The following is a 17554-nucleotide window of genomic DNA, read 5'->3' on the forward strand; positions in this document are numbered from 1 at the left end:
TCTCCTCCTACCGTGGACGCAAGTCTGGGAACAAACCACCCTCCAAAACATGCCTGAAGGAAGAGATGGGCAAAGGGGAAGAGTCGGACAAGATCACCATCAACGTGGGGGGCACCCGGCATGAGACCTACAAGAGCACCCTGCGGACTTTGCCGGGCACCCGCCTGGCCTGGCTCGCCGACCCCGACGCCCAGAGCAACTTTGACTTTGACGGGAAGAGCAACGAGTTCTTTTTCGACCGCCACCCCGGGATCTTCTCCTACGTGCTCAACTACTACCGCACGGGGAAGCTGCACTGCCCCGCGGACATCTGCGGGCCCCTCTTCGAGGAGGAGCTCACCTACTGGGGCATCGACGAGACCGACGTGGAGCCCTGCTGCTGGATGACCTACCGGCAGCACCGCGACGCCGAGGAGGCCCTGGACATCTTCGAGAGCCCCGAGCCCGGCGGAGGGGCCGGCGGGGAGGAGCCCGAAGAGGAAGGGGGTAGGGAGATGGCCTTGCAGCGCCTGGGCATGGATGACAGGCCCCCCGGGGCGGCGGGGGCTGCTGGAGGGGGTGGCTGCTGTCGGAACTGGCAGCCCAAGATGTGGGCGCTCTTTGAGGATCCCTACTCGTCCAAGGCGGCCAGGGTAAGATCCCGGAACGCGCCGGTGGGGACGTGGGATGGGGCCCTGCTGGGGTTGTGTCTTCAGCTCTCTGTCCCTGTGGTGAGATGGACTCTTCCTGTGGTTTATGTGGGTGCCCTCATTGCCATCCCCCTCCTCCCGCCGGGCACATTGGCCGTCCCCCATCCCACAGGACACCTCTTCCATCATCTCCCAGTCTCCTCCCAGTGCATCACACCTGGGGATGCTGGGCTGAAACTGGAGGTAAACCCAACCCCTGCCTCCTTTGCACCCTCAGGTGCTGCCTGGGCACCTCTGGGGCACACGGAGATGAGGGATTGCTCTTGGAAAGGCTGAGTCTTGGCAGAGGCCGAGGATGCTCCAGGACGGGCAGAGTGCCTGGGTTCCTCTCGCTGGGTTATGGCCACGCCAAAACCCACATTCAGTGGCCGAGGCGTGGACAGGGGTCAGGGCTGGTCCTGAAGCAAATGGGATCCTCATGACTGTCCCCAAGGAGCTCGTGCTCCTCCTCTGCAGCAGCAGCAGCCCCGAAGGACACCCCGTGGCCCCCCGTCCCCCACTGTCACCGTGTCGATGCCGCCCACGGTGCCCATGAGGACACGGTGCCCATCAGGACGTGGTGCCCATCAGCACGTGAGAGCACAGGCTCTCAGCTGTTAACACACAAACCACCCCTCCCCAGCCCCCCCAGGTCCCCATGTCCCCAGTACCATGTGCTCACACACGTGAGCAGGACCCTGCACCCACAGCCCCCCCGGGCCTCCCTGGGCACACAGACAGCCCCTACCCACGGGCACCGACATGCCTGGGGTGTTTTACCCAAAACCAGGCGCATCTCCAGGCTCTCTGTGCATGTGTCTCCTCTCCCAGCTGCTCTCAGATCATCCCCAAAATGCTGTACCCCAATCCCCAGACACCCCCCCTGTACCCACCCAGTCCCATCCCCCGTCACACCCAGCTCATAAACCTGCCCCCCACACATGGACGGGCATTTGGGATCAAAAGGAATTCTGGATGCACTTAGAGGTGTAAAAAACCCCCATCCATGGCAAGAAATCCTGCAGGCATTTCACACCCACCAGCAGCACAGGGCAGGGGTCGGTTTGCAGGGAGGTGTTTTTGCAACACACACCCGCAGAGGATGCTCGGGCAGGGAGAGCTGAACTCCCCCTAAAAGGGGGGAACCCACTCCTCTGCCCATCTCTGCGGGCTCATCACCTCAGGGAGATGCTGAGTGGTGCAAAGCTCCAAATAAAATATTCAACAAAATTAAAAATAAACCCAAGCACAATAATTCAACTCCTTACCCCCCGCCCCCCCCTACCATGGTGTTATTTGGATTTGCTTTTCCCGTGTTTCCTGTTTTCCTGTGTGCTGAGCTGCTCCTGGAAAGGCTTCAGCAGGAGGAATGTGTTGGAGGGAGCAGAGATGGTTGTGATGGAGCCCTGGCTGGGGCTGGAGTGGGACTGGTTTGTACTGGGAGCTCCCTGCTTCCTTCTCACTGCTCTGTGCTAAAGGCTCAGCAAGGCCAGGGGAATGGTCACCTTCCCAGGTCACCACTGGGAAAAATACCTGTGTGGCTTGGGAGAAGGGGAATCTGAGGCACAGAGCAGTGAAACCAAGCCCAGTGAGTGCAACCTGCCCAGTGTTCCCCGTTTGGAGTAACCATCCAGCACTGGGATGTTCTGGGGCCCACGAGCACCCCTGTGGGTGCAACGTTCATGGTGCTGCCCTGATGTTTTGGGCTGGTGAGGTTTGGGGTGGTGGGGATTTCTTTAACACTGCCCCATTTTGGGCTGGTGAGGTTTGGGGTGGTCAGGATTTCTTCAATTCTGCCCCATTTTGGGGCCTCTGCCTTCCTTTCCAGAGCCAAAGGGGTGCTGCTGCAGAGAATGCTCCAGAGCAGCCAGTCTTGGTGCATTTTGCCAAACCTTGGGAAGCAGCAGTCCCAGGGTGTCCATGTAAACCCTCAGCTGTGACTAAGAGCCTCAGGAGCTGAATTTCTCCTCCCCATGGAGCAGCCCCTCGGGCCCTGACTCAGTGGCTCCCTGCTATTTCCATCTTTCCCTCCCTCCAGCACTCCTCCTGAGCTGCTGACTGCAGGATTAGAGATCCCTCCCGAGTTTTTAGCCCCTTTTCCATGTCCCATTGATGTCCATGGGATCCCTGGCTCCTCAGTCCAGTCCACCCCCAGGGAATTTGGTCCCTGGTGCAGCTGCTGTCCCAGCTGGAGTTTAACACTTTTCCTCCCCACGAGAAACTGCCCAGGCTGGGATTTCACCTCTGCCTCCAAATTCCTCCTACTTGGAGCTTCTCATTATTTTTCCCCATGTGGGGAGCCCTGGCCTGGCTTCCATGGGCACTGCCAGGTTGGTGAGCCCCTGTAGGCCTCAAAGAATCCCTGGATTCCTTGGGAACACCCATCTCAAGCTGTTGAGTGAGGCTGAGATCACACAGATCGTCAGCAGGTTCTGCAGGACTCGTTTGTGAGAGTTCTGGTGTGTACTGGTGGTACTGGGTGAATACACAGATTTGATTTCATTTTAAAGACGTTTTGGAAAAGAACCTGAGTTTTGAGCAGAGCCTGAGACATCTTGGGTCAGACACAAAACTGGAGCAGCACCGTTGGTTTGGGGGGGGACACGATGGTTTGCACTGGCTGTGAACCCGACTCTCCTATTTTTAGAGGTTGTTTTTGCTCCTGGAGCTAAATCAGGTCTCACCTCACTCTCACACAGCAGAGCTGCTTCATTACCCGAGTGTTCACAGGGTATCACCCCCTTCCTTGGTCTTTTACATTTCTTCCTACTTTGCTTTGAGTCCAAGTTTTTACTCTTGAGGTTTTCCCGAGAATTCCCAAACAGGGAAGCTCAGGAACATGAGTCAGCCATCGGCTGAAAGCGGATTATTTTGGCTGGGCCACTGCTGTGTAGGGACACTTGTCTGGCTAAACTGGCCTTCAGAGCTCGCTTTTTGTTGGATTTGCTTCCCAAACTGCGTGTGGCTCATCGGCCTTCAGAGCCACACGTGGTCCAGAAGGGTCTGATTGGGGTGAGGAGCATCTCATCCCATCCCTGAGCTGGTGTCTGGGGTGGGAGACTCAACTTCCAGAGCTTTCTCCAGCAATTAATGCCTGGTTTAACCTTCTCACCAAACCCTTGATGGGCTGACACTCCCTGGGCCGTCCCCCCAGGGGTTTGCCCTTGGGGACACCCCTCAGGGATGCTCCTGGTAGGCTCTGGGCTTCCACTCCGGGCTTGGGTTTTTCTCCAGTGTGACTCAGGCTCTCTGTGCTGCTGATTCACTCCAGCCGAGGGCCGGGGCTGTCTCCTGGAGCAGCCTCATGGAGCAGCTCTTCCCAACAAATGGTCTCATCCTGCTCAGTGCAGGGGCAGCAAAGGGGCTGGAGCAGGATCTGCTCCCAGGGAGCCAAACCCACTGTGGTTTTGTGCTGGAGGAAGGGGGGACAAAAGCAAGAGCTTTTCTGCTCAGAAGCTTTTTTTCTTTTTTCAGGGGCTCTTGGAAACAGATGCTCTGGGTAAAGGACTCATCATGAGCTCATCCTGCCGGGAGGGGGCTGAGCAGGATTGATGGGGCACCACAAGGTGGTTCTTTCTGACACAGCCTCTGATTTCCACCCTCCTCGCTGATATCCACGAGGAGGAGGTGGCATGGAGGGGACAAAGGTCTCACTGGTCTGCCAGAGAGGACAAATGGGAATATCTGGGTGTCACCAGGCCCAGGCCTCAGCGGGAGGCTGAGCTCTGCCTGCTCCTCTCCTTCCTGCCCTCTGAGTCCTGGGACCTTTTGCAGGCACATCTCTGACACATCCAGACCCCAAACCTCACAGTCATGAATGATGAGAACCTCTCATCTGGCGTGGTTTGGGATGCACGTGGGGGAGAGTTCTTTGACTTTGTCCTCTTAAAATTTAAGAATTAAATTCTTAAATTTTGTGTCTGTTCCCAGCAGAGTCTCACTCTGATCCCAGGCTGTTCCAGGTCTCACTTCATCCCCATAACTGTCATTTCTGGCACATCTCCAGCCACAGCTGGAGCCCAGCTCACCTTGCCATGGACAGATCGTAGCACTTGGAGAAAGGTTCTGGCCCCAGACACTGAGGTTTGCTGCCAACTCATAGGAAGGTCCAGGAACCCTTCCCTGCCACCCACCCTTGGTCCTGGCGCAGTGGGTGGCAGCTCCTGGGGTGTTTTGAGTCTCCCCCAAAGAGGAGAGGTCACCCCACATCACTCATGGCCCGTGTAATTCCTGCTTCCCCAGGTCGTCGCTTTTGCCTCGCTCTTCTTCATCCTGGTCTCCATCACGACCTTCTGCCTGGAGACACACGAGGCCTTCAACATCGACGTCAACGTGACGGAGACCCTCGTGGTGGGCAACACCACGACGGTGCTGCTGACGCACAAGGTGGAGACGGAGCCCATCCTCACCTACATCGAGGGCGTCTGCGTCCTGTGGTTCACCCTCGAGTTCCTGGTTCGCATCATCTGCTGCCCAGACAAGCTTCTCTTTGTCAAAAACCTGCTCAACATCATTGACTTCGTGGCCATCCTGCCCTTCTACCTGGAGGTGGGCCTCAGTGGCCTGTCCTCCAAAGCCGCCCGGGATGTGCTGGGCTTCCTGCGGGTGGTTCGCTTCGTCCGGATCCTCCGGATCTTCAAGCTGACGCGGCACTTTGTGGGTCTCCGGGTGCTGGGCCACACCCTCCGCGCCAGCACCAACGAGTTCCTGCTCCTCATCATCTTCCTGGCCTTGGGGGTGTTGATTTTCGCCACCATGATCTACTACGCCGAGCGCATCGGGGCCAAGACGTCCGACCCCACCGGGAGCGACCACACCCACTTTAAGAACATCCCCATCGGGTTCTGGTGGGCCGTGGTCACCATGACGACCCTGGGCTACGGTGACATGTACCCCAAGACCTGGTCGGGGATGGTGGTGGGGGCTCTGTGCGCCCTGGCCGGGGTGCTCACCATCGCCATGCCCGTGCCCGTCATCGTCAATAACTTTGGGATGTACTATTCCTTGGCCATGGCCAAGCAGAAGCTGCCAAAGAAGAAGAAAAAGCATATACCCCGCCCAGCCCCTCTGGACTCCCCCACCTACGGCAAATCCGAGGAAAACTCCCCCCGGAACAGCACCCAGAGCGACACCTGCCCGTTGGCAGTAGAGGAGGGGGCGACTGAGCGGAAACGGTCAGGTGAGACCCCAAAGGGGGGGAGCAGGGAGGGGGAGACCTCCGGGAGCACCCAAGGCAATATCTTTGGTCCCCTGTGACCCTGGGGACAGCGCAGGGTGTGGCCTCCATCTCTGGGGTGGGTGAGAACTCGGTGTAGAAGGGGCTGGGACCTTCGAGTGTGAGGCTGTTGGGGGCCCTATTGGTGGACCAGGATGCTGCAGATCAAGTCCCCCCTCCAGGAAAGGGGGGAAGGCCATATCCTGCTCTTCCAAAACACATACCATGCTCTCCTAATGGCATAGATCAGCTCACCACGGTGGGATTCCAGGTGTTCCTCCACTGCCCACCTCTCCCTCACGCTGACAAAGGTAAGGCCACTTGCCCAACTCCCATCTAAGCCTGGTCATGCCCTTGGGATAGATTTTCCTTTGCTTCCTCCCACCATAAATCATGGAAACCTCCATCAAATGGATAAATCCCTGGATGTTCCCTGGGGCTTGACCCTACCTCCCCATTCATTTTCTGGTGGACACAATCCCTGCATGGCTGTTCCAAATCCTGAGCAAAACCAGCCCCTGGACATTTATTATTCGCTCCCATCCTGAAGTTTGGGGGTTGGCCAGTCCTTCCTTTGGGTTGGGATAGGGCATGGCTCCAGTTGTGGGCAGCTGTTTGTGGGCACCACCCCCTGGGCTCAGCCTGGGGGTCTCTGAGGGCCCTGTCCTGGTGTCACCACTGGCCATGGCAGCTGCTCTGCCCTTTTCCTCTTGGTTTGCTGCCAGTGGCACCTCTGGAACAGCTGGAAGAGGAGGGACCCCGGAGGGGTTGTGTCCTGCACCCACATGATCTCACTGAGCTCAGCCCTGGACAGCTGCACATCTGGAACATGTGGTTAAGTGTCCTCCATCTGCGGGGGCACGGGGAGCTCTGAATGCCCCAAAAAGCTTTTTTCCTTATAAAATCTCCCTTTTCCTCGTGCCTGCACATCCTGCCTGCCCCAGGAGCCCTGGCAGAGGGAGCAGGAGCTCTGCAGAGCAGGTCAGCCCTGTCCCTTCCCCCTGCACCCCCGGGAGCCCAGGCCAGGCCCTCCCGTGGCAGAGCCTGCTCTCAGCTGAGGAACCAGGGAGTCAGTGACACTAATTAGCACCTCCCACTGTCCCGAGCAGCCGGGTCCTCCAAGAATTTTTGGAGAGCTAATCCCCACTAATCAAGGGGGTGGATCCCAAAGACCTGGGGGGTTTCCTCCTTAGCTTTGGCTTCATGTAGGGTTTATAACCCTCAGCAGGGGAGGAGCTGCTCTTTGCGGCTCGGAATTAAGGCTGGAATAGTTCTGCTCCCCTGGAGTTAATTACTCCAAATTAGTGTCCAGGCTGGGATTGTCCCTGAGTTGGTGGGTTCTGCCTGCACTGTCTGCAGCCTGGTTCCATCTGCTTCCTTGAAGGGTCTGACCAAACCCTTCTGGCCACCACGAGCACCTCGCTCTGTGGTTTATCAGCTGCTGATGGGTCTCTGCCGCCTCCCTGCAGACTCCAAGCAGAACGGGGAGGCCAACGTGGTGCTGTCGGACGAGGAGCAGCCGCTGTCGCCGGCGGGCGAGGGGAAAGGGCCCGTGCGCCGCTCCAGCACCAGGGACAGGAACAAGAAATCCTCCACGTGCTTCCTGCTGGCCACGGGGGACTTCTCCTGCGCGGCTGATGGAGGCATCCAGAAAGGTACGGCTGGGGGTGGGAGCTGGCAGGGGGAGCTGCAGGACAGAGGTGCAGGTTGGTTGTTGATCCAAGGCAGGGGTTCATCTCCATCCGCCCCCTGGCTCTTCTCTGCTCCCCAGATCCATGTTCTCCTGCCTCTCCATCCGCTTCATCTCCGTCCACCACATCTCCCTGTGCTGGCCCCACATTTTTGTTTTCTCCTCCCCCTGATTGCCCCTGTTTGGGGTCTGTGACCCCGTTGCTGGCAGCCCTGCCCTGCACGGGGACAGGTCTGTCCCTTTGCTCCCCAGCGCTCCAACTTCTGCCCCTCCAGCTCTTCTCCCTGGGCTTCAATTGTCCATCTCAGGGTGGTGTGAAAGGGACATCTCCTGGGCACGTGGTGAGGTTGTGGCTGAAGGTGACCAAAAGGTTTTCAGTAGGGAAAAAAAGTCCCCACGTTTTCCTTTCCTCTCCCCCCCGACGGCTTTGGTGGGTTCGAGCGTGGGGAGCTGTGATGTGTCGAGTGCTGCCTTGCCAGAAGCTCTGGGCTGCCAGAAAGGCTCCTCTGGGTTTGGAAACGGAGCTGTGCTTAAGTGTTGAGGTTTTCCATGGGAAACTGAGGGGGAGATGAGTCAGGAAAACACAAAACTCTTCCTGCCATGAGAAAACAAAGTCCCCTTCAGCCTGGTCCCAGCCTTCTCTGCCCCTCTCCCACCAACTCAGCCCCTGTGAGGGTAAATCCAGTGCCACAAAATCCAGCTGCACCTTCGACTGCTGGGATAATTCTTAGGGCAAGGTTCAGATTTTTAGCTCTGCAGGTTTTTTTATGTGTTCAGGCTGCTGCCTGTTGCTCCCAGGGAATGGTGCCTGGAGCTGGGATGGGGCAGGAGAGGGGATGAGCTGCTCACCAAGACCTGTTGGTGCTTTGGAGACCCTCAGGGATCTGTTGCTTGTGGAAGTGGTTGGGATGAGCTGCTCACCAAGACCTGTTGGTGCTTTGGAGACCCTCAGGGATCTGTTGCTTCTGGAAGTGGTTGGGATGGTAGAGACTGGATGGGGTTGGGATGCAGGGAGGTGTTTGGGGGCAATCACACTTATCACAGCAGTAAAAGCAAATTGGTTGTTTCCTCCTGGGAAATCAAGGATTCCCTTTGGCATTCCGGCTCAACCGTAGAAAAGAGAGAAAATTAAAAGCTTTGCTCATCTTTGGGCAAATACTGTCAAATATTTGCTTGAAATGTTTCATGTTTTTTTCCTGGAAGTTCCTTTTCCTGTGAAGTTGGTGTCTTTTCTTAATGCCTGTTAATGTGAGGATGAGAGGGGGCTCCAGTCCTGCCCCAGACTGGGAGGGGGAGGCTGAACTGGAGGGGTTGAAGGAGAGGGATGAAAGCCAGTGCTGATCGTCATCCTCAGGAAATGCTGAAGTTGGGCATCTCTTCAGCTGAAGCATTTGAACCTGGTCCCACTGGAGCCTGGAGGAGCTCTAAGAGCTGAGGATCCAGAGCTGCTTTCACTGCTCCCAAATCCCATTTCTGCAGGAGACCAGGAGGTTTCTCTCCTTGCTGGTGGCAGCAGCATCTACTGGGAAGGGCACTTTGGTGATCGTGTTTGGGGTGTTCTGGTGTCTTCCCTGCACATATCAGAGTGCTTTTTACAATTTACACCAGAGGTGTCCGTGGTTCACTTCCCCCCACGTTGCTGCAATGGTGTTGCACCTGGAGACAGGTGGATGCAGGGGGGCTTCAGAGATGCTCGAGACCTTTTGGGAAGAGGGAACCTCAATGCCTGGGTCCTGCTGGTAGGATGGGTGGGATGCTGGCCCAGGAGGTCAGGGGGCAATGCTCCAGAGCTCAGGGGTGACCAGAGGTGACCAGGGGGCAGAGCTGCCTCCAGCCAGGAGCCGTTGGGAGCCGCAGAGGCTCCTCTTCCCTTGCTCCTGATTTATCTCCTGCTGAGGCTGTTTGTTCTGGTCCTGGGTTCTTGGCAGCTCTGCAAATTGAGATGAGCTTGGTTCTGAGCCCGACTCGCTGCTGGCCATCTGTCAGATCCTGGGACAGGTACTGGTGTCTGTGCAAGCTGTGGAAAGCAGGAGATGGAGCTGGTTCAGGAATAAGCTGCAGATCTTGGTATTTATCGTGGATCAAGCCCAATTCCAGTGGTTGGTCTTGTTGGGGCAGCTCAAAGAGAAGAGTTACCCCTGCCCACCACCCCTTGGACCCGGGCCTGGGGAACACAGAGCTGGGTTGCTGTGGATTCCCATGTGGAATGTGTTTCTTGCCCCTGTGGATGCTTCCAGTGGTGTCCCTTTGCTCCCTTGACGCCAGGGACGGTTTCAGACCCCTGATCTCCCTTCAGCAGTTCCCAAAAATGTGTCCTGCTGGGCCCAGGCACGTTGGCATGAGTCTGCTTTGGAATGTGAGCCTTGTCCTCTGCTTGGATGGAGGGATAGGGAGGCAGGAAGAGTCCAGCACCCCCAGTGCCAGCGAGGTGGGTTATGATGGAATCATGGAATCATTTAGGTTGGAAAAGAGCTCTGAGATTGAGTCCCATCGTTCCTCCAGCACTGCCCATTTTCCCAAGTGCCACATCCACGTGGCTTTTAAATAACTCCACCCCCTTTATCAGCACACTGACGTGGCCCAGCAGCAGTTTTTGGCTCTGTGGCCAAACCCAGAGTGTTTGCAGATTTTTTCCTCTGTCTCTTGCTGTCAGTGCAGGGCCATGACCTGGGATGGAGCTGGGGATGCTCCAGTTCTGGGCCCCTCAGCTCAGGAAGGACATGGAGGGGCTGAAGCAGGTCCAGAGAAGAGCAACGAGGCTGGGGAAGGGACTGGAGCACAAGTGCTGTGAGGAGAGGCTGAGGGAGCTGGGGGGGCTCAGCCTGGAGAAGAGGAGGCTCAGGGGAGACCTCCTCACTCTCTGCAACTCCCTGACAGGAGGGGGGAGCCAGGGGGGGTTGGTCTCTTTTCCCAGGCAACCATCAGCAAGACAAGAGGGCTGGGTCTTCAGCTGTGCCAGGGGAGGGTTAGGTTGGAGATTAGGAAGAATTTCTTTGCAGAGAGGGTGCTCAGACATTGGAATGGGCTGCCCAGGGAAGGGGTGGATTCTCCATCCCTGGAGGTTTTTAAGAAGAGACTGGATGTGGCATCAGTGCCATGGGCTGGGAACCACAGCGGGGTTGGATCAAGGGTTGGACTGGATGATCTCAAAGGTCCCTTCCAACCCAGCTGATTCTATCATTCTATGACTCTATGATTCTATGACTCTATCATTCTATGAGCTTCCACTGGCAGTGCCTGGCTGGGGGGAGCGAGGAGCAGCCCAGGGCTGTGTCAGGAACAAGCCCAGGCATTCCCAGGCACTGCTGCCTCCCTGCTTTACCCTGTCCCGTGTGCTCTCCCCTCCCTGCCCCTGCACTGGGAACTGAGTATTTCCTGAGGGAAGCCCAGCCTGGGAGGCCCCCCTGGGGTCACACAGTGTCCCCTCACTCTCTTTATAGGCAGCGAACGTGTTGGTAAAGCAATGCCAGTGACCTGAGGTAGCACTGGAGTTACTGGGATTCTGGCTCTGTTAATGAACTGCAGCCCTGGCAATCAGCAGAACACAACCCCCTGGGGCTTTGTGGCTCCTCCTGTCCCTGAGCTGGGTGGAAAACCAGGATGGACTTGAGGGATGGAGCCCTGAGCTCCTTCCCAGGTGCTCCTGAGAGTGTGGCTTGGGAATAAACTGATGGAGAGAATGGAGCGTTGGGCTTGGGGAAGGTTTGCCCTCGGAGCTGCAGAGGGTTCCTGGGGGAATCCAGCATCTTTATGAAGTGTGCCCCAAACTGTGGTGTTGGAGACTTAACCAGAGCAAGCAGTGTGATTTTGGCCCCATTCCTGTACCCTTTTCCAGCCTTTTTTATTCAGAGAACAGAGCAAGAGGGCAAAGATCCTCCCCATAAACTTGGATCACCATGGAGGCTCCAAGCAAGCCTCGACCCCGTAACTCCTCCTGCCAAACTGGTGCTGTTTGGGTGCTGGATCCAGGGTTATCCTAAGCTTTCAGGGACTGTTGGATCTCAGCAGGACTGCTTCCCACACACACGGATCAGGGTGGCAGGGAAACATGTGAGCTCCCCAGAGAACCACAGCTCTCCCAGGAAAAGAGCAAGGGCTGAGGCAGGATGAGCCTAATGCAGTTTTTTTGGGGTACTGGGGGGAGCAGGAGGGTCTTTGCATCAGCTGCTGTAGGTGAGAAACATCCCCAGCTCCCCCCAGGTCAGGGCTGTGCTCATTCCCTCCCCTCTCACTGGGTGGATCCAAGCCAGAAAGTAAATCAGGAAATTGCTCCTCTTCTCAGGGGCTGATTCTAGTCCTGCTTCCACTGCAGAGACTGGGAAAGCTTTGCTCGAGTCAGCAACAGGTTTGTCCCTCTGTGCCCTGGACCCACCTCTGCCTGAAAAATGAGGAGCTTCTCAGGGGGCTGAGTGGTGGGAAGGGGCTGAAGGATCCTCATCCTCCCTGCTGAGTGCTGGAGATGAGAAATGATTAGGGAAAAAAATATTGAAAGGGGATAAAAAAATCAGGTTTAAAGTGCTCTGGAGCTTTTTCCAGGTGACACTTTGTCTCAGCCTCCTCCTGGGGGCTGAGTGCTGACTCCTGATCCCATCTCAAACCAGCCTGGCCAGAGCAGCAGAACCCGAAATGCCCCCGGAACACCCCGGGGTGGGACACAGGGAGGGTTCCAAGCTTGGCACTGCCCCGGGGGCCATCCATCACCCTGTTTTTCTGCTGTCAGGAGCTGCTCCCTGTGCTGCCCCTGTACACACCCCGTCACTTCCACGCTCCTGCTTTCCCTGGATCCTGCTGGGGCTCGGGAAGGGCTCAGGCTTGGCTGGGTTTGCTCACCCAGGAAGATGCAGGCGCAGGGACATCGGGCTCATCATGGCCAGAAGCATCATTAATTTTCCATATTTTGGCAGCAGATCCAGGGACAGACTCATCTGCAACAGTGCTGCAGGTTGGACCTAAAAATCCAATTTTCAGTGCAAATACTTAGTGCCTTTCCAGCAAGAAAAGTGGCTTTTGACCTGTGAGAGCATTTCTTCTGGCTGTTTGCTTTTCCAGTAAAACCTGGAGCAATTCCTGGCTCTTTGGGAGGAGTGTGAAGGGTTCCTGTGCTTGAAGAAATATAAATATCTGCAATTTCTTATGGAAAATAATGAGCACATCCACCTGCTCCTTTCCACACAGAAAGGTGTGTGCAGCAGCTTGGGGTTTAAAACCCAGAGCCGTGGGAATAACTCCTTCAAAATCCCATATTTGTTTGAGTTCTGCTGCTTTTCCCTGTCTGCTTTAGCCCACAAAACCCCCAGTTTCATTCCTCATTCAGAAAAATTTGGGAAGCAAAATCCAACCCCCCCCAGGAGCAATTTGGTCTCCCAGGACTGACGACTCCCAGGTCCTGGGTTTGGCCAGTGCTGCTCCATGAAGGGAGGGGGAAGGTCTGGAGGATCTTTGGTTGCCCTCAGAAAGCTCCTCCTGGATTTTTTCGGGGGTTGATTGGGGTGTGGGGCTGGTGACGCTCCCCCTGGTGCTCCCGGCTTTCCCAGCCTTGGGAATGGGGCTGCTCGGCTCTAACCTGTGTGTTCTCTCCACCAAGGCTATGGAAAATCCCGGAGCCTGAGCAGCATAGCTGGCGTGGCAGCATCCCCGGGGGGCTTGGCCCCGCTCCCGTCCCGCTGCAGCTCTCCCTGTGCTCTGCAGAGCCCCCGCTCTCCCGTCCCCTCCATCCTCTAACACACCTCCCGGACCCCGCTCTGTGTGTGTCGCTCCGTCCCCCCTTCCCAACAGCTCCGTGGCTCCAGTTTCCAGGCGAGTTCCAGCCGGGACATCTCCACCCACCCCGAGCAGCTGGGTCTGACCCTCTCCAGCCCCCCCTGCCCTGCCCTGCAGGAGCTGTAACGTCTCCACTGACCTTGTCTCGCGTTCAGGACACACCCCTGGAGTGGGGTTGGGGTGATTTCCCCCCCTCAAAACATTATGAATCCCAAATAAACCGACCCCTGTGGTTCCCTCTGGGGTCGAGCCCTCCCTCCCGTGGGCCGGTTGCACTTGGGCTAAGGGGTGGTGGAAACACAAGAAGGACATGTTGACTTATAAAATTATATCTCATTGTGCTGGAAATGGCTGAGTTCATATAATTTTAGGTTCTGTTTTGTTGGTTTTCCTTTTTTTTTTTTATTTTTTTTATTTAAAAACCAACATCAAGTTTCCGGAGGCAACAGATGAATAAACCTCTATTCCCTGCCCAGCAGTGGTTCCCCTCTCATTTTGTGCCTTTTTCTGCCTAAATCACACTTGTTCTTTCCCAGATTGTGTCTGATTCTCCATCCAGCCTCAGGGATGGGCTTTGGAAAGCAGCCCTGAGGTCCTGTGGAGGGTGAAGGGCCCTGGGAGAGGCTGGGATAATAGGTAGGGATGTTCCCATGAAGAGCTGGGAGGGGGTGGGAAGAGGAACAAGGGGCCCTGGGAAAGCTCTGCTGGTGTTGAACAGTGGGGACAGGAGGGATTGGAGACAAAACGATGCCTAAATGGAAAGGGGGATGAATCCCTTCTGGAGATGGACATGGGGGGGGCAGAGCATTCCCATGGGAACGGGCACTGGGTTTGAACCAGATCCCCCCATCCCTGGGAGGAGGAGGCTGGAGAGCCAAACCCCTGTTCCGCTGCTTTTGCTCGTGTATATCAGTTTTTGGGGTGATTTTGGATGATCTCAGGTGTTTCTGGAACTCAGACCAACCCTTCAGCCCCTGATTTGTGGCTCTTGTCCTGCTCTGTTACCCCAGCTCAGCCTCCCCGGAGCCATCTGGGTTTGGGGGGCTGCAGGGGCTGCTCTGGGGGTGCAGCCCTGGTCTGGAATCCCACCCTGCTGCTCTCTCAGTCTCTTTGCTCACCCTGAGCAAGGCAGGGCTGCCACCTGGAGAATTTTCTGGGCAGCAGAGCTTAGTTTTGGGCGTGTTTAAAAAGAAAAGAGCCCCAAAAGGTTTTTGGGGATCAGCCCCTTCCCCTCCATCGTGGCCAAACTGGAGCTGGAGCTCAGGGAATGATGCAGAGCGAGGATCCTTGGGGGGCAGGGATGGGCAAAGGTTGGACTGGATGATCTTGGAGGTCTTTTCCAACCTTAATGACTCTGTAATTCCACGGTCCCCACACCCTGAAGGAACTGGGATGGATTTTGGCCTTTCCCACAGCCAGGACCCTCCTGCTCCATCCCAGGCCCCCTGTGCCTCAGTTTCCCACAGTGTAGAGAAGGAGCTGCCAGGAGGAGCCAGTTCCACCTCCAAAACAACCCCCCTCCGAGTCCCACACGGGGCCAACAAGAAGCCCTTCACTTTTATTTTGCTTTTCTTCCTCCCTCACCGTGTCCCAGCCCTGTGAGGGCTGAAGGGAAGCAGAAAAGAGGTGGAAAAACTCGGTGCCACGAGCTGGATCCTGGGGCTGGATGGCAGGAGCTGGGCCCTGCAGAGACCCAGTGCTGGAGCTGGAATTTCTGGGGATCTGGGGAGAAACTGGGATGAGCTGCATCCATCCTCTGCCCAGGATGTCCTGTGGTGGTTTCTGACCCCTGTGCTGTGCTGGGGATTCACCCCTTGTTGGCAGCACCTGTGTGTCAGTGGTGCAGCTGCATTCCCGGGATTTCTGTGACTGAAGTGTATTCCCCCAGGAAATGGTGGGAGTAACTGGGCAGGTCCATGAATCACCCAAAGATCCATGAGCTGGCTGAGTCCAGTGGCTCACACTGGCATTTCTCTGGCTCATCCTCCCCTCTCGAAGCAGGAGGAGCTGGAATATCCCCATCCCCTGAGAGAGGGAAGGTCACCTTCTGTGATTTCAGTGGTCTCTGGACCACAAATGATTTATCAAGGTCACACACTGACTTTGGGGACAAGCCAGCCATGAAACCCTGTCCCTTGAGTCAGACCAGGATGCTCAAAATTTGGGGTTTTAAGCAGAGGATCAATCCCAGAGCAGATCCCAGGAGATCCCACCCTCTCCCCACAGCAGAGCTGGTTGTCTGGTGTGGAAAACCTTTGGTGGACCCCCCAAAACCTGATCCCCAGCGGAGCAAGGAGGGCTGGGCAGGAGCTGCCACAGGATGCAATTTTTAGCTGTGCCGTTATGCAACTTGGGAGAGGGGATGACTAATGTGCAAAAAGCTCCTCTAAAACAACCAAACCCCAAAAGGGAGACGGAGGGATTTCAGTGGGAGGCACCGAACTGCTGAGAAACCCTTCGCATCTTCTCCCTCTTCCTCCCCACCTCCCTCTGATTTGGGGGATGCAGGAGGGAGAAAGCAGCTCGTTGGTGTTTTTAAGAGGGGTCTGGGTTGGTTTTGGGGGTGAGTTCAGCAGGGCTTAATCCCCTGGGTAAGAGGAGCTGTAGTGGAGCAGAGCAGAGCTGTAAATATCTCCAGAGCCCAGGGTTTTATCTCAAACAGTGGCCAAAATTGGCTGCCTGGAGAACAGGATAAGAATAGAGCAGGAATATCCGATACTTCCCCTGAATATCCTCCCAGAGCTTATCTGTGTTTAGGGATCTGGAAGCAGCTCACGTTCCAGCCCAGAGAAAGGAAGGTTGTTGGATTTATTCCCGAGGAACTGAATAAATCCACAGGATTAGATCCATGGCTGCCTCTGCCCAAGTCCTAACATGGCATTTAAAAAAAAACCCCAAACCTCAAGGGGTGTGCAGGGACTGTTGGGGCATCCCAGTGTGGACAGGAGGGGTTCCATGGGATGAGGGGACTCTGCTGGCTCTTGTTCCCAGCAGGATGCTGTGATTGAGGAGGGATGTATGGATAACACTGTGTGTATTGTCTGTGTGTGTCCCTGGCCTGTGGACAGTGGGGTGCCTGGAGCTTTAGTGCCCCGTGTCCCTCTCCCTGTTGTGGCTGCAGACACAGGTGATGCTCAACAGCAGCAATGGGACCAGGAATCATGGAACTGTGGAATGTTTGGGTGGGAAGGGACCTTAAATCCCATCCAGTCCCACCCCCTGCCATGGGCAAGGACACCTTCCACTATCCCAGGTTGCTCCAAGCCCTGTCCAAGCTGGCCTTGGACACTCCAGAGATGGTGCACAACCTCTCTGTTACTGTCCCCATGTTGGAGCTCTCCCATCCCTCTGTCCACGTGTCCATCCACTCTGGGACATGGATCAGCACGTTGGGACAAGGACCAGCCCCTATAACCACCCACCCCTGGTGCTGAAAGCACTACAAGGAGCAAAAAACCAGAGCAGCCTTTGGATGCAGGGAGGGGATCTGGGGGCAGTTCCCCCTTCCAGCATCAGCTTTTCCTTCTCTTTTCCTCCTGGAAGGCTCAGTGCTGCGTGGAGGCTGCACCAGGATCCCGGGGTTGCGTGCAAAGTATTAATTTTTATTGTTGCAACAACTGCTCTGTTTCTTGGGAGATGCCTGAAAGAGCTGAGAAAATAGAAAGGCCTGTCAGGCTGCCGGGAGGGAGGTGAAGATGTCAAGAGAGTAATTGCTCTACCCAGAAGGAGCCTGTTCCTGGCTTCCCCAGCACTGCCAGGAAAAATCCTCAGCGCTCATTTGATGGCAATAAAGGAAAAATAGAAAATAAATAGCAACCCCATGGTTTGCCCGTGCTGACGAGGAATGGGGAGAGCAGAGGCAGATGCAAAATAAGATGCAGTTGAGCTTATAAATAGGAGCCTCCCAGCTCCCAGTCTGTTACTTCCTCACCTCCACCCGGGCACTTGATCCTTACGCTTTTCCCACAGAAAAGGTAAATGAAGGAGCAGAAAGTATTTTGTAAATTGCTGGGGAGGGGGTCAGGCTCTTCCTCCTGTGTGGGATGGGCTGGGGCAGGGAATGAGTCCTGGTGCTGTGGAAAAAATAATCACAGAGTCAGGGAATGGTTTGGGCTGGAAGGGACTTGGAAGCTCATCCAGTCCCACCCCCTGCCATGGGCAGGGACACCTTCCCCCAGCCCAGGTTGCTCCAAGCCCCATCCAACCTGGCCTTGGACACTT

General features: G+C 56.1%; 1 protein-coding gene across 1 annotated transcript in view; it reads left to right on the plus strand.

Moving 5' to 3' along the window:
- The first annotated feature begins 8 nt into the window (after positions 1-8).
- Positions 9-17554, plus strand: part of KCNC4 (potassium voltage-gated channel subfamily C member 4) — a 19730-nt gene continuing 2184 nt past the window's right edge. The window contains exons 1-3 of the mRNA XM_018079550.3: positions 9-632; positions 4911-5847; positions 7353-7538. Coding sequence (XP_017935039.3) covers positions 66-632; positions 4911-5847; positions 7353-7538 — 1690 coding nt within the window. The 5' untranslated portion in view covers positions 9-65. The remainder of the gene's footprint in view (positions 633-4910; positions 5848-7352; positions 7539-17554) is intronic.

Source organism: Manacus vitellinus, unplaced genomic scaffold, assembly GCF_001715985.3.
Source record: "Manacus vitellinus isolate BGI_N305 unplaced genomic scaffold, ASM171598v3 scaffold_47_pilon, whole genome shotgun sequence".
Taxonomy (NCBI): Eukaryota; Metazoa; Chordata; class Aves; order Passeriformes; family Pipridae; genus Manacus; species Manacus vitellinus.